Below are 13483 nucleotides of genomic sequence, written 5' to 3'. Positions count from 1 at the left end.
TTCTCTGCGGGATTTTCTTTATTCCGACCGGTGACCCCCCAATCCCCACCCACAAGTCCCGTTCCTCCACCCAAAACTTCCCAGTTTTCCCACCCAAGATTCCCGTTTTTCCCGCCCCCAAATTCCTTTTTTTTCTTGTTGGTTTTTTTTCCCCCTCCCCCACCCCCAAATTCCCGTTTTTCCCCCCAAAATTCTCCAAGTGTAGAAAACCTGGAACCCCCAACGCCCCCCCCGGAACCCCAGTGTACAAAAAAAGGAGGAAATCGCCCCAAAAAAACCGCGGGAAAACTCCGGGGAATTTCTGGAAGGTTCCCGGGAAATTCCCGGAAGGGGAAAAAAAATCTGGAAAAATTCCTGGAAAATTCTGGGAAATTCTGGGACTGATGGAAAATTCTCAGGAAATCCTTGGGAAATTCCTGGAAAATTCTCAGGAAATCCCTGGGAAATTCCTGGAAAATTCTCAGGAAATCCCTGGGAAATTCCTGGAAAATTCTCAGGAAATCTTTGGGAAATTCCTGGAAAATTCTCAGGAAATCCTTGGGAAATTCCTGGAAAATTCTCAGGAAATCTTTGGGAAATTCCTGGAAAATTCTCAGGAAATCCCTGGGAAATTCCTGGAAAATTCTCAGGAAATCCTTGGGAAATTCCTGGAAAATTCTCAGGAAATCCTTGGGAAACTCCTGGGAAATTCTCAGGAAACCCTTGGGAAATTCCTGGAAAATGCCCAAAATTTCTGGGAACCTCCTCGAGATTCTCAGAAAATTCTCGGAAAAATCCTGGAAATCCTCAGAAAACCCTGCCAAATTCTGGAAGAACCCCCGGGAAACTTTCCGGAAACTCCCCTGAAAAAACAAAAAAGCAAACCCTGGAAAAATTCTCAGAAAACTTTGGAAATTGCTGACGGATTCTTGGAAATCCTCCAGAAAATTCCCGGAAAAATCCTCAGCAAATCCGAGAAAGCTTTTGGAAATTCCCGGGGACCTCCCAGAAGGGCCCAGAAGTTCCCGGGCCGGGGGCTCAGGCGCGCTCGCCGCGGATCCGCCGGGCCAGCTGGATGTCCTTGGGCATGATGGTGACGCGCTTGGCGTGGATGGCGCACAGGTTGGTGTCCTCAAAGAGCCCCACCAGGTACGCCTCGCTGGCCTCCTGCGCGGGCACGGGCCGGGGGGACATCAGCACGGCGGCGACGCCCACCGGCTCACCTGCCAGCCCGTGGCCCCGAAGAGCCCCGCAGGCACCTGCGGCGCCGGCGTGACCCCCGCGGGCGGGACCGGTGGGGTTTGGGTGTGCCCGGGTGTGTCCCCAGGTGTGCCCGGGTGTGTCCAGGTGTGCCCAGGTGTGTCCCCAGGTGCCCCCAGGTGTGCCCGGGTGTGTCCAGGTGTGCCCAGGTGCCCCCAGGTGTGCCCGGGTGTGCCCAGGTGTGTCCCCAGGTGCCCCCAGGTGTGCCCAGGTGTGTCCCCAGGTGCCCCCAGGTGTGCCCGGGTGTGCCCGGGTGTGCCCCGGTGTGTCCCCAGGTGCCCCCAGGTGTGCCCGGGTGTGTCCCCAGGTGCCCCGAGGTGTGCCTGGGTGTGTCCAGGTGTGCCCAGGTGCCCCCAGGTGTGCCCGGGTGTGCCCTGGTGTGTCCCCAGGTGCCCCCAGGTGTGTCCCAGGTGTGCCCAGGTGTGTCCCTCACCTGCAGCGCCCCGATGGCAGCGCTCTGGAAGCGCAGCTCTGTTTTGGGCTGTCACTGTAAGTACCCAGGTGTCCCTAGGTGTGCCCAGATGTGCCTGGGTGTGTCCAGGTGTGCCCAGATGTGCCCGGGTGTGCCCAGGTGTGTCCCAGGTGTGTCCCCAGGTGTGCCCAGGTGTGTCCCAGGTGTGTCCCCAGGTGTGTCCCTCACCTGCAGCGCCCCGATGGCGGCGCTCTGGAAGCGCAGGTCTGTTTTGAAGTCCTGGGCGATCTCCCGGACCAGCCGCTGGAACGGCAGTTTCCGGATCAGCAGCTCCGTGGATTTCTGGTAACGCCGGATCTCGCGCAGCGCCACCGTGCCCGGCCTGGGGACAGGGACAGGGGACGCTGGGACACACCTGGGGACACCTGGGACACACCTGGGGCCTCCCTGGCCCCGTGTCCCACCTGTGTCCCCCAATGTCCCCAGTGTCCCCAATGTCCCCCCGGTGTCCCCTGGTGTTCCCCAGTGTCTCCCGGTATCCCCAGTGTCCCCCGGTGACCCCAATGTCCCCCCGGTGTCCCCCGGTACCGGTAGCGATGCGGTTTCTTGACGCCCCCCGTGGAGGGCGCGCTCTTCCGGGCCGCCTTGGTGGCGAGCTGCTTCCGCGGCGCTTTGCCGCCGGTGGATTTCCGAGCCGTCTGCTTGGTGCGGGCCATGGCGGGCCGTCACAGCCTGGAAGGGCCGGGAGAAACCGGGAGGAAAACGGAGGGGAAAAAAACCGGGAAAAACCGGGGAGAGCCTGGCGCGGCCTAGGCGACTACAGCTCCCATGAGCGCCCCGCGCCGCGTCACGTGACCGCTCGCCCCGCTCCTCATTGGCTGAGCGCGGGGCCCGCGCCGCCCCGAACTACCGCACCCAGAAGCCTCCGCGAAGCCGCCGCCGGTTCGCCGGGGCGGCGGCGGTCACGCGCCCTCGCTTTGATTGACGCGCCCCGCAGCCAATCGGGCCCCGCCTGGCCGGCCAATCAGCGCGCGGCCCCGCACGGAAGGCGGGACCGGGCAGAACCGTCTCCTCAGGCGACCCCGGTTCCCCCCCCCCAGCCCCCCCGCACCGGAGCCGTCCCGGTATTTCCCACCGATCGCTCCCCGGTACCGACCCCCGAGCGCCGCCGCCGCCCCGGTACCTGCGAGCGGCGCTGGAACCGTGCGGGGCTCCCGCGGTGCAGCTGCGGCGGCTTCGATCTCCCCCTTCCCGCCTTTCCCGGCAGAAAATGGCGGGTCCCGGCTGAGGGCGGTTCCCGTCGTGCCCCGCGCGCGGCGGGGCGGGAACGGGGGGGGGGGCGCTGAGGGGAGGCCGCGCCGCCATCTTGGGCGGCCTGGGGCGCCCCGAGGGCTTCTCCCGCCTTTTAATTCCATAATTCCCCAAGTTCTGAACTCCGGGATGTTGGTTTTGTTGCTTTTATGGGGTTCGAGGTGGAGGACGGAGTCTGGGAGAGCTCGGAGCGCGGCACGGCCGCCCTCATTCCTCCCTCAGGTCTCTTCCTATGGAAACACCCGGTGGATCCAAAAAAACCCAACCAACCACCCCCCAAACCCAACCAAACCCGTCTCAGTTTTCCACCTTTGACTCCCAAGAGGAGCAGTTCCAGGATTTCGTCGTTTCACGACGTTTTTTACGCTTGAGCACGAGGGCGAAGCTCGGCAGATCTCGGAGCGTGTCGATCCCACAAATCCCCCAAACCCAGGACCAAATCCAGCCCCGTTTCCTGCACTTTTATTCCCCAAAACGGCCAGTTCTGTCATTCCCCGATTCCTCCACGCTGCTTTTTAGGATTGAGCAGGAAAAGGGAATTTCCAGGAGCTTGGAAGGAGCCTCAGCCCCGATCCCTCCTCCCTTTACTCCTTTTCCCCTTAAAAACGCTCAAAACCCCCCAAAACCCCCCAAAACCACCCAAATCCGGCTCCAACTTCCAACACTTTATTCCCAAAAGGCCACAGAGCCACGGAGGGCGACTGGAACGTGAATCAACGGGAGGGGGGGGAAATGAAATTCTCGGGTATTTTCACTGTTTTCAAGAGGTTTTTCCCCATTTTCCAGCCCGGCAGGGAGTGTTCCGTGGGAGAAAAAGCCCCAAAAAAGGCGAATTTGGCTGGAAACGGCAGCGGCGAAGGCGGTTTGTGAGAGAAGAGGAGGTTTGCGAGAAGGGAAAAGGGTTTGGGGGCTAAAAGGAGGATTTGGAGGCGGAAGGAAGGGTTTGGGGCGGAATGAAATAGTTGGGGCGGGATTTGAGGGATTTGGGGCGAAATGTGAGGGACTTAGGGTTAAAATTGAGGATTTGGGGTTGAAATCGGAGGGGTTTGGGGCGGGATCTCAGGGATTTAGGATGGGATCGGAGGGATTCGGGGGTGGGATGGGATCTCAGGGATTTAGGATGGAATCGGAGGGGTTTGGGGCGGGATCTCAGGGATTTAGGATGGAATCGGAGGGGTTTGGGGTGAAATGTGAGGATTTAGGATGGAATCTGAGGGATTCGGGGTGGGATCTCAGGGATTCAGGATGGAATCGGAGGGGTTTGGGGCGGGATCTCAGGGATTTAGGATGGAATCGGAGGGGTTCGGGGCGGGATCTCAGGGATTTAGGATGGAATCGGAGGGGTTCGGGGTGGGATCTCAGGGATTTAGGATGGAATCGGAGGGGTTTGGGGTGAAATGTGAGGATTTAGGATGAAATCTGAGGGATTCGGGGCGGGATCTCAGGGATTTAGGATGGAACCGGAGGGATTCGGGGCGGGATCTCAGGGATTTAGGATGGAATCGGAGGGGTTTGGGGTGAAATGTGAGGATTTAGGATGGAATCGGAGGGATTCGGGGTGGGATCTCAGGGATTTAGGATGGAGCCGGGGCGTTGGGGCGGGCCGTGCCCCCCGTGTCCCCGTGTCCCCCTCCCCACGCGGGTTCAGGGACCCGCCCGGTGCCGGCGGCGTTTTGGCGATTCCCGTCATGGAGCGTGGGGCGGGGGGTGGGGGGGCCGGGGGGGGCGGCGCTGTCGCGACATGTGGCGATATCTCACGATATCTCCTGATACCTCGCGATATCTGCCGACATCCGGTGATACCTCGTGATACCTGCCGATATCCATCGATATCGGCCTCTATATCGCGAGATATCGCCGCACGTCGCCGCAGCCTCCCCCCCTAGCGGGGCCTAGGCCAGGAGGGACTCGATGGCGGCCACGATCCGCAGCAGCTTGGAGTCGTTGTCCACGAAGCCATCGCCGTTCTGGGGGGGGAAAGACCCCGAAATTGGGGACAGGGACCCCAAAATTGGGGGAAGACCCCGAAACCGGGGAGGGGCACCCACCTTTTTGGAGTGGACCAGGTGCTCCCCCACGGTGACCTCAAACCATCCCGTCACCTCCTGGGTGCCCTGGCCGCTCTGGGGGGACGGGGGGGGACAGCTGAGAGACCCCCAGAACCCTGGGGGGTCACCCCAAACCCCTGAGACCCCACAAATCAAATTCTAGGGGCTTCCCCCGAATCCTGGGGATCCCACCCCAAAAAAATCCCGAGTTACCCCCAAAGTCTTGTGGATCTGAGCCCCAAAAATCCCAAATTCTCCCCCAAAACCCTGCGCCCCCTCCCCAAATCAACCCCAAACCCCCCAAATTCCCCCAAACCCCCCAAAATAACCCCAAACCCCCCAAAATAACCCCAAATCCCCCCAAATGAACCCCAAATTCCCCCAAATCCCCCAAAATAACCCCAAATCCCCCAAAATAACCCCAAATCCCCCCAAATGAACCCCAAATTCCCCCAAATCCCCCAAAATAACCCCAAATCCCCCCAAAACCCCACCACGTCCAGGGCTCCCGGGAAGCGCCGCTCCAGCTCCTGCTTCAGCTTCTCAAACTGGAAATTTTGGGGAGGTCACAAATTATTTTGGGGTCGCCCCCCCGGGGTTTTTGGGGTCGCCCCCCCGGGGTTTTTGGGGGGTCAGGAATTGGGGCGGGGGCTTCTCACCTTGGGTTTGTAGCCTCAGGCTCCGCTGTGGGGTGGAAAGTGAGGAAAGGGTTAAAAAAGGGACACCCCGAAATTCGGGGACAAACCCGGAATTGGGGACCCCCCCCAGGATTGGGGACCCCCCCAGGGGCACAGGGACCCGCCCACCCAAAATCAGGGACCCCCCCCCGAATTTGGGGCGCCCCCGGTACCAGTAAAGGACATGGACACGGAGCGGCGCCATGGCGACCAGTGCGCATGCGCGGGGGCGGGGCCCGTGACAGCGGGAGGGGGACGGCGGGGACACCAGTGAAACCAGTACGGGGACACCAGTGAAACCAGTATGGGGACACCAGTGAAACCAGTACGGGGACACCAGTGAAACCAGTACGGGGACACCAGTGAAACCAGTACGGGGACACTGGGGACACCGGGGACACCAGTACGGGGACACCAGTGAAACCAGTATGGGGACACCAGTGAAACCAGTACGGGGACACCAGTAAAACCAGTACGAGGACACCAGTAAAACCAGTATGGGGACACTGAGGACACCAGTGAAACCAGTACGGGGACACCAGTGAAACCAGTATGGGGACACTGGGGACACCGGGGACACCAGTACGGGGACACCAGTGAAACCAGTACGGGGACACCAGTGAAACCAGTACGGGGACACTGGGGACACCAGTGAAACCAGTACGGGGACACTGGGGACACCAGTGAAACCAGTACGGGGACACCAGTGAAACCAGTACGGGGACACTGGGGACACCAGTGAAACCAGTACGGGGACACCAGTGAAACCAGTACGGGGACACTGGGGACACCAGTGAAACCAGTACGGGGACACCAGTGAAACCAGTACGGGGACACCAGTGAAACCAGTATGGGGACACCAGTGAAACCAGTACGGGGACACTGGGGACACCAGTGAAACCAGTACGGGGACACCAGTGAAACCAGTACGGGGACACCAGTAAAACCAGTATGGGGACACCAGTGAAACCAGTACGGGGACACCACTGAAACCAGTATGGGGACACTGGGGACACCAGTGAAACCAGTACGGGGACACCAGTGAAACCAGTACGGGGACACCAGTAAAACCAGTATGGGGACACCAGTGAAACCAGTACGGGGACACCAGTGTAACCAGTACGGGGACACCAGTGAAACCAGTATGGGGACACTGGGGACACCAGTGAAACCAGTACGGGGACACCAGTGAAACCAGTACGGGGACACCAGTGAAACCAGTATGGGGACACTGGGGACACCAGTGAAACCAGTACGGGGACACCAGTGAAACCAGTATGGGGACACTGGGGACACCAGTGAAACCAGTACGGGGACACCAGTAAAACCAGTATGGGGACACCAGTGAAACCAGTATGGGGACACCAGTGAAACCAGTACGGGGACACCAGTGAAACCAGTACGGGGACACTGGGGACACCAGTGAAACCAGTACGGGGACACCAGTAAAACCAGTATGGGGACACCAGTGAAACCAGTACGGGGACACCAGTGAAACCAGTATGGAGACACTGGGGACACCAGTGAAACCAGTACGGGGACACCAGTGAAACCAGTACGGGGACACTGGGGACACCAGTGAAACCAGTACGGGGACACCAGTGAAACCAGTATGGGGACACTGGGGACACCAGTGAAACCAGTACGGGGACACCAGTAAAACCAGTATGGGGACACCAGTGAAACCAGTATGGGGACACTGGGGACACCAGTGAAACCAGTACGGGGACACCAGTGAAACCAGTACGGGGACACCAGTGAAACCAGTATGGGGACAGCGGGGACACCAGTGAAACCAGTACGGGGACACCAGTGAAACCAGCACGGGGACACCAGTGAAACCAGTACGGGGACACTGGGGACACCAGTGAAACCAGTACGGGGACACCAGTAAAACCAGTATGGGGACACCAGTGAAACCAGTATGGGGACACTGGGGACACCAGTGAAACCAGTACGGGGACACCAGTGAAACCAGTACGGGGACACCAGTGAAACCAGTATGGGGACAGCGGGGACACCAGTGAAACCAGTACGGGGACACCAGTGAAACCAGCACGGGGACACCAGTAAAACCAGTACGGGGACACTGGGGACACCAGTGAAACCAGTACGGGGACACCAGTGAAACCAGTACGGGGACACCAGTGAAACCAGTATGGGGACAGCGGGGACACCAGTGAAACCAGTACGGGGACACCAGTGAAACCAGTACGGGGACACCAGTGAAACCAGTACGGGGACACCAGTGAAACCAGTACGGGGACGCTGCTGAAACCCACAGGGCCAGTGCGGGGCCACGGGGATAACGGGGAGGTGGACTGGTTATACTGGGGGATGGACTGGGTTATACTGGGGGGTTGCACTGTTTATACTGGGTTACACTGGGGGTGCAGCCTCCAGTAAAACCAGTTCTGGTGCACTGGCATAACCAGTTCATCCCCAGTATAACCAGTGTAACCCCCCAGTACAACCCAGTCCACGCCCCAGTATAACCAGTACAACCCCCGGCCCCGCCCCCGGCCCCGCCCCCAGCCCCTCCCCGCCCCTCCCCGGCGGCGGCCGCGCCGATGGATCCCCGGGATCCGCTGGATCCGCTCGATCCCGGGGGGCGGGGGGGGCCCGGGGGGCGCCGCAGCTGATCCGGGGATCCCGGGGGGATCCCGGGGGGGTCCCGGGGGGTCCCGGGGGGTCCCGGGGGGTCCCGGCGCCCCCGGCCCCAGCCATGGGCGAATGGACCATCCTGGAGCGGCTGCTGGAGGCGGCGGTGCAGCAACACTCCACCATGATCGGCAGGTCAGAGAGCCCCGAATCCCCCCGAAATCCCCCCCAAATCCCCCCCAAATCCCCCCGAAATCCCCCCGAAATCCACCCCGAAATCCCCCCAAAATCCACCCCAAAATCCACCCTGAAATCCAGCCCGAATCCCCCCCAAATCCACCCCAAATCCCCCCGAAATCCAGCCCGGATCCACCTCAAATCCACCCCAAATCCCCCCGAAATCCAGCCCGGATCCCCCCGGATCCTCCTCAGATCCCCCCGGAACTCCCCGAATTCCCCCCAAACGCACCCCGGGACCCCCCGGATTCCCCGGGACCCCCCCAAACCCTCCCGGGACCCCCCAAGCCGCCGTCCCAACCCCCCCGAGGGACCCCCAGAGCTCCCCCCTCTGTCCCCCCCGCTCTGTCCCCTCCCCGCTGTCACCTCCCCTGCGGCAGCAGGTGACACCGGGGACACTGGTGTGGCACTGGTGCGGCACTGGGGACACTGGGACAGCCCCGGGGGGGGCCGGGAAATGTCCCCACGTGTCCCCAACACTGTCCCCACCCCCTGGGGGGGCGCCGCTGTGACCCAGGTGGGATTTGGGGGACACAGGTGTGACCCAGGTGACCCCGGGCGGCTCAGAGCCGCCCACGGGGAGCACGTGACCAGGTGAGCCACGTGCCCGGCCTGGGGACAGGGAGGGGACAGGGAGGGGACAGGGAGGGGACAGGGAGGGGACACGGGGCCGGGGGGCGGGCCTGGGAAATGTGGGGTGCAGGGCCAGGTGGGACCCCCAGGGCCAGGTGCAGACCCCTGCTCACCCCCAAAGTGACATCCCCAGGTGTCCCCAGGCGTCCCCAGGTGTCCCAAGTGTCCCCAGGCGTTCCCAGGTGTCCCCAGGTGTCCCCAGATGTCCCCAGTCATCCCCAGTCATCCCCAGTCATCCCCAGGTGTCCCCAGGTGTCCCCAGGTGTCCCCAGGTGTCTCCAGGCGTCCCCAGGTGTCCCCAGGTGTCCCCAGGCGTTCCCAGGTGTCCCCAGGTGTCCCCAGGTGTCTCCAGGCGTCCCCAGGTGTCCCCAGGCGTTCCCAGGTGTCCCCAGGTGTCCCCAGGTGTCCCCAGGTGTCTCCAGGTGTCCCCAGGTGTCCCCAGGTGTCCCCAGGTGTCCCAGGGTGCCTCAGTCATCCCCAGGTGTCCCCAGGTGCCCCAGTCATCCCCAGGTGTCCCCAGGTGTCCCAGGCGTCCCCAGGTGTCCCCAGGCGTCCCCAGGTGTCCCGCTCTCCCTCTTGCAGGATCCTGCTGACGGTGGTGGTCATTTTCCCCCCAGATCTCATCCCCAGGCGTCCCCAGGCGTCCCCAGGTGTCCTGGGGTGTCCCAGTCATTCCCAGGTGTCCCAGGTGTCCCCAGGTGTCCCAGGTGTCCCCAGTCATCCCCAGTCATCCCCAGGTGTCCCCAGTCATCCCCAGGTGTCCCAGGTGTCCCCAGGTGTCCCAGGTGTCCCAGGTGTCCCCAGGTGTCCCAGGTGTCCCCAGGCGTCCCCAGGTGTCCCCAGGCGTCCCCAGTCATCCCCAGGTGTCCCAGGTGTCCCCAGGTGTCCCAGGTGTCCCCAGGCATCCCCAGGTGTCCCAGGTGTCCCAGGTGTCCCAGGTGTCCCAGGTGTCCCCAGGTGTCCCCAGGTGTCCCCAGGCGTCCCCAGGTGTCCCAGGTGTCCCCAGTCATCCCCAGGTGTCCCAGGTGTCCCCCGTCCCTGTTGCAGGATCCTGCTGACGGTGGTGGTGATTTTCCGCATCCTGATCGTGGCCATCGTGGGGGAGACGGTGTACGAGGACGAGCAGACCATGTTCATGTGCAACACGCTGCAGCCGGGCTGTAACCAGGCCTGCTACGACAAGGCCTTCCCCATCTCCCACATCCGCTACTGGGTCTTCCAGATCATCCTGGTGTGCACGCCCAGCCTCTGCTTCATCACCTACTCCGTGCACCAGGCGGCCAAGCAGCGCGAGCGCCGCTGCTCCTTCCTGCAGCCGCCCCCCGAGCCCCCCAGGAAGCCGCCCAAGGCCAACGGCGCCGCGCCGGGCCTGGACGGGCCCCCCAAGGACGACGGGGAGGGCGCGACGGCGCTCAGGGCGCCCAGGAGCGCCCGCGTCAAGCGGCAGGAGGGCATCTCCAGGTTCTACGTCATCCAGGTGGGGAAGGGTTAAAATCTGGGGTCATTTGGGGTTGATTTGGGGGTTTTGGGGTTGATTTGGGGGTGTGGAAAGACAGGAGGGCGTCTCCAGGTTCTACGTCATCCAGGTGTGAAAAGAATTAAAATTTGGGGTCATTTGGGGTCATTTGGGGTTTATTTGGGGGTTTGAAAAGACAGGAGGGCGTCTCCAGGTTCTACGTCATCCAGGTGGGGAAGGGTTAAAATCTGGGGTCATTTGGGGTTGGTTTGGGGGTTTTGGGGTTGATTTGGGGTTTTTGGGGTTTGTTTGGGGGTTTGAAAAGGCAGGAGGGCGTCTCCAGCTCCTGCGTCATCCAGGTGGGGAAGGGCTGGGGTCTGGGGTTATTTTGGGGTTGGTTTGGGGGTTTTGGGGTTGATTTGGGGGTGTGAAAAGGCAGGAGGGCGTCTCCAGCTCCTGCGTCATCCCGGCGGGCTTTGGGGTCAGGTTTGGGTTTCTTTGGGGGGTTGGGTTTGTTTGGGGGCAGGTGGAAGGTCAGGTGTGCTGGGGGGAGCTCTCCATCTCCATCCCAAACAGAGTGCCCCAACTGGACATTCCCCGTCCAGGAACGTTTGTCCACAAACAAACGAGCTTTGTCTTTTTTTCCCTTTTTTCCACCAAGAAATGAACTCTTTCCCCCCTTTTTTTTCCCCCAAAAAAACGAGATTTTTTTCCCCGAAGAAATGAGATTTTTTTTTCCAAAAAATGAGATTTTTTTCCCAAAGAAACGAGATTTTTTTTCCCAAAGAAACGAGGTTTTTCCCCACGAAATGATTTTCCCCCTCTCGGGCGCAGGTGGTGTTCCGGAACGCGCTGGAGATCGGCTTCCTGGGCGGGCAGTACTTCCTGTACGGCTTCAACGTCCCGGCCATCTTCGAGTGCGACCGGTACCCGTGCGTGAAGGAGGTGGAGTGCTACGTGTCGCGGCCCACCGAGAAGAGCGTCTTCCTCGTCTTCATGTTCGCCGTCTCCGGCGTCTGCGTCCTGCTCAACCTGGCCGAGCTCAACCACCTGGGCTGGAGGAAGGTGCGCGCCGCCGTCAGGGGCGCCCGCGCCCGCAGGAAGTCCCTGGGGGGAGCAGCAGGAGGAGGAGGAGGAGGGGGGGACGGGAGGAAGAAGGAGCCGGCCGTGACGGTGACGGCGCCGGTGCCCGCGGCGCTGGGCAGGACGCAGTCCAGCGAGTCGGCCTACGTGTGATTTGGGTTTGGGATTTGGGATTTGGGGTGGATTTGGGATTGGGATTGGGGCAGGACGCAGTCCAGTGAGTCGGCCTACGAGTGATGGAGCTGGGGCCTGGGGTGGATTTGGGATTTGGGGTGGATTTGGGGTGGATTTGGGATTGGGATTGGGGCAGGATGCAGTCCAGTGAGTCGACCTACGAGTGATGGAGCTGGGGTTTGGGGTTTGGGATGGATTTGGGATGGATTTGGGGTCAGGATTGGAGCAGGGCACAGTCCAACGAGTTGGTTTATGTGCGATGGATTTGGGGTTTGGGGGTTGGAGTTCTTGGGATGGAATTGGGATCAGGATTGGGGCAGGACAGAGTCCAGCGAGTCAGTTTGCCTGTGAGGGCAGTGGGGTCGGATTGGGGTCGGATTGGGGTCGGATTGGGGTCGGATTGGGGTCGGGGTCAGGAGGGGGAGTGGGCAGGAGTTCAGCCCCAGATTGGAGCCGGAATTGAGGATTTTGTCCCCAAATCGACGGGAACTCGTCGGGATTTCACCCCCAAACTGTCGGGGTTTGGGAGCCACAGTCCCTGGAACTTCACCCCTAAAAAATGCTGGAATTCCGTCCCAAAATTCCCGGATTTCGGAGCTGAAACCATCGAGAGCTGGAGCCACAGGAACTGGAGCCACGATCGCCGGGATTGAATCCCCAAATTCCCGGGGTTTGTCCCCAGAACTGATGGACTTTTATCCCCAAAACTGTTGGGATTTAATTCCCGAAATTCCCGGGCTTTGTCCCCAGAACTGATGGACTTTTATCCCCAGATTCCCGGGGTTTAGACCCAAAAACTGTTGGGATTTAATTCCCAAATCCTTGGAGTTTTTCCCCAGAACTGTTGGGATTTAATTCCCAAATCCTTGGAGTTTGTCCCCAGAACTGTTGGGATTTAATTCCCCTGGCATCTGAGCCCCCCAAAGTCCCCGAATTTCAGGGTTTTACCCCAAAAGCTGCTGCTGCTTTCTCCCCAAAATTTGGGATTTTATTGCCCTGAAGTGAATTTTGGTGCAAACGGGGCCGTGGGGATTTTGGGCGGGTTTGGATTTATTTGGAACATTTGTATTTATTTGGGACATTTGTGTTCATTTAAAAGGAGAGGTTTGGATTTATTTGGGACATTTGTATTTATTTGGGATATTTGTGTTCGTTTAAAAGGAGAGGTTTGGATTTATTTGGGATATTTGTATTTATTTGGGACATTTGTGTTCGTTTAAAAGGAGAGGTTTGGATTTATTTGGGGGGGATTAATTTAACACGAGAGGTTTGTGTTTGTTTTACAAAGGTTTGTATTTATTCCGGGGTGGATTTATTTAAAAAGGGGATTTGTATTTATTTGGGGTGGATTTATTAAAAGGAAGAGTTTGTATTTATTTGGGGGGATTTATTTGTATTTATAAATACAGTTGTGGTCCCTGAACCAAAAAATGGGCTCAGAACCCCCAAAAATGGGTTAAAAACACCCAAAATGGGTTAAAAACACCCAAAATGGGTTAAAACCACCCGAAAATGGGTTAAAAACACCCAAAATGGGTTTAAACTCCCCCAAACGGGTTCAAAACCTCCCAAAACGGGCTCAGGTCTCCCCAAATCCCCCAGGACGGGCTCA

General features: G+C 59.8%; 3 protein-coding genes across 7 annotated transcripts; 1 reads left to right on the top strand and 2 right to left on the bottom strand.

Moving 5' to 3' along the window:
* On the bottom strand, positions 1–2942 carry LOC136305913 (histone H3.3A). The gene is made up of 4 exons (XM_066209234.1): positions 2835–2942; positions 2240–2383; positions 1880–2033; positions 1–1146 (listed from the first exon to the last, which is right to left on the bottom strand). Exons 2-4 carry the CDS (start codon positions 2365–2367, stop codon positions 1018–1020), a joined length of 411 nt encoding a protein of 136 aa, XP_066065331.1. The 5' UTR covers positions 2368–2383; positions 2835–2942; the 3' UTR covers positions 1–1017.
* Positions 2943–3612: 670 nt separating this feature from the next.
* Positions 3613–5917, bottom strand: SELENOW (selenoprotein W). The gene is made up of 5 exons (XM_066209233.1): positions 5861–5917; positions 5670–5694; positions 5505–5558; positions 5011–5085; positions 3613–4929 (listed from the first exon to the last, which is right to left on the bottom strand). The coding sequence occupies exons 1-5, from the start codon at positions 5890–5892 to the stop codon at positions 4855–4857; spliced, it is 261 nt and encodes an 86-aa protein (XP_066065330.1). The 5' UTR covers positions 5893–5917; the 3' UTR covers positions 3613–4854.
* Positions 5918–8240: 2323 nt separating this feature from the next.
* On the top strand, positions 8241–13247 carry LOC136305909 (gap junction delta-2 protein-like). Of its 5 annotated transcripts, none has more exons than XM_066209225.1 (3): positions 8241–8483; positions 10206–10635; positions 11449–13247. In XM_066209225.1, the coding sequence occupies exons 1-3, from the start codon at positions 8413–8415 to the stop codon at positions 11848–11850; spliced, it is 903 nt and encodes a 300-aa protein (XP_066065322.1). In that variant the 5' UTR covers positions 8241–8412; the 3' UTR covers positions 11851–13247. The 5 variants fall into 5 exon arrangements, with proteins under 5 accessions (XP_066065322.1, XP_066065321.1, XP_066065324.1 ...); XM_066209224.1 differs by having other exon boundaries at positions 9741–10635; XM_066209227.1 differs by lacking the exon at positions 8241–8483 and adding an exon at positions 9181–9311 and having other exon boundaries at positions 9698–10635.
* The last annotated feature ends 236 nt before the right edge of the window (positions 13248–13483 follow it).

Source organism: Chamaea fasciata, unplaced genomic scaffold (genome assembly GCF_029207755.1).
Source record: "Chamaea fasciata isolate MVZ Bird 193981 ecotype frontalis unplaced genomic scaffold, bChaFas1.0.hap1 SCAF_782, whole genome shotgun sequence".
In the NCBI taxonomy this organism is placed as follows: domain Eukaryota; kingdom Metazoa; phylum Chordata; class Aves; order Passeriformes; family Sylviidae; genus Chamaea; species Chamaea fasciata.
Note: the sequence above shows the minus strand (reverse complement) of the source record. Positions and strands in the feature narration are given on the sequence as shown.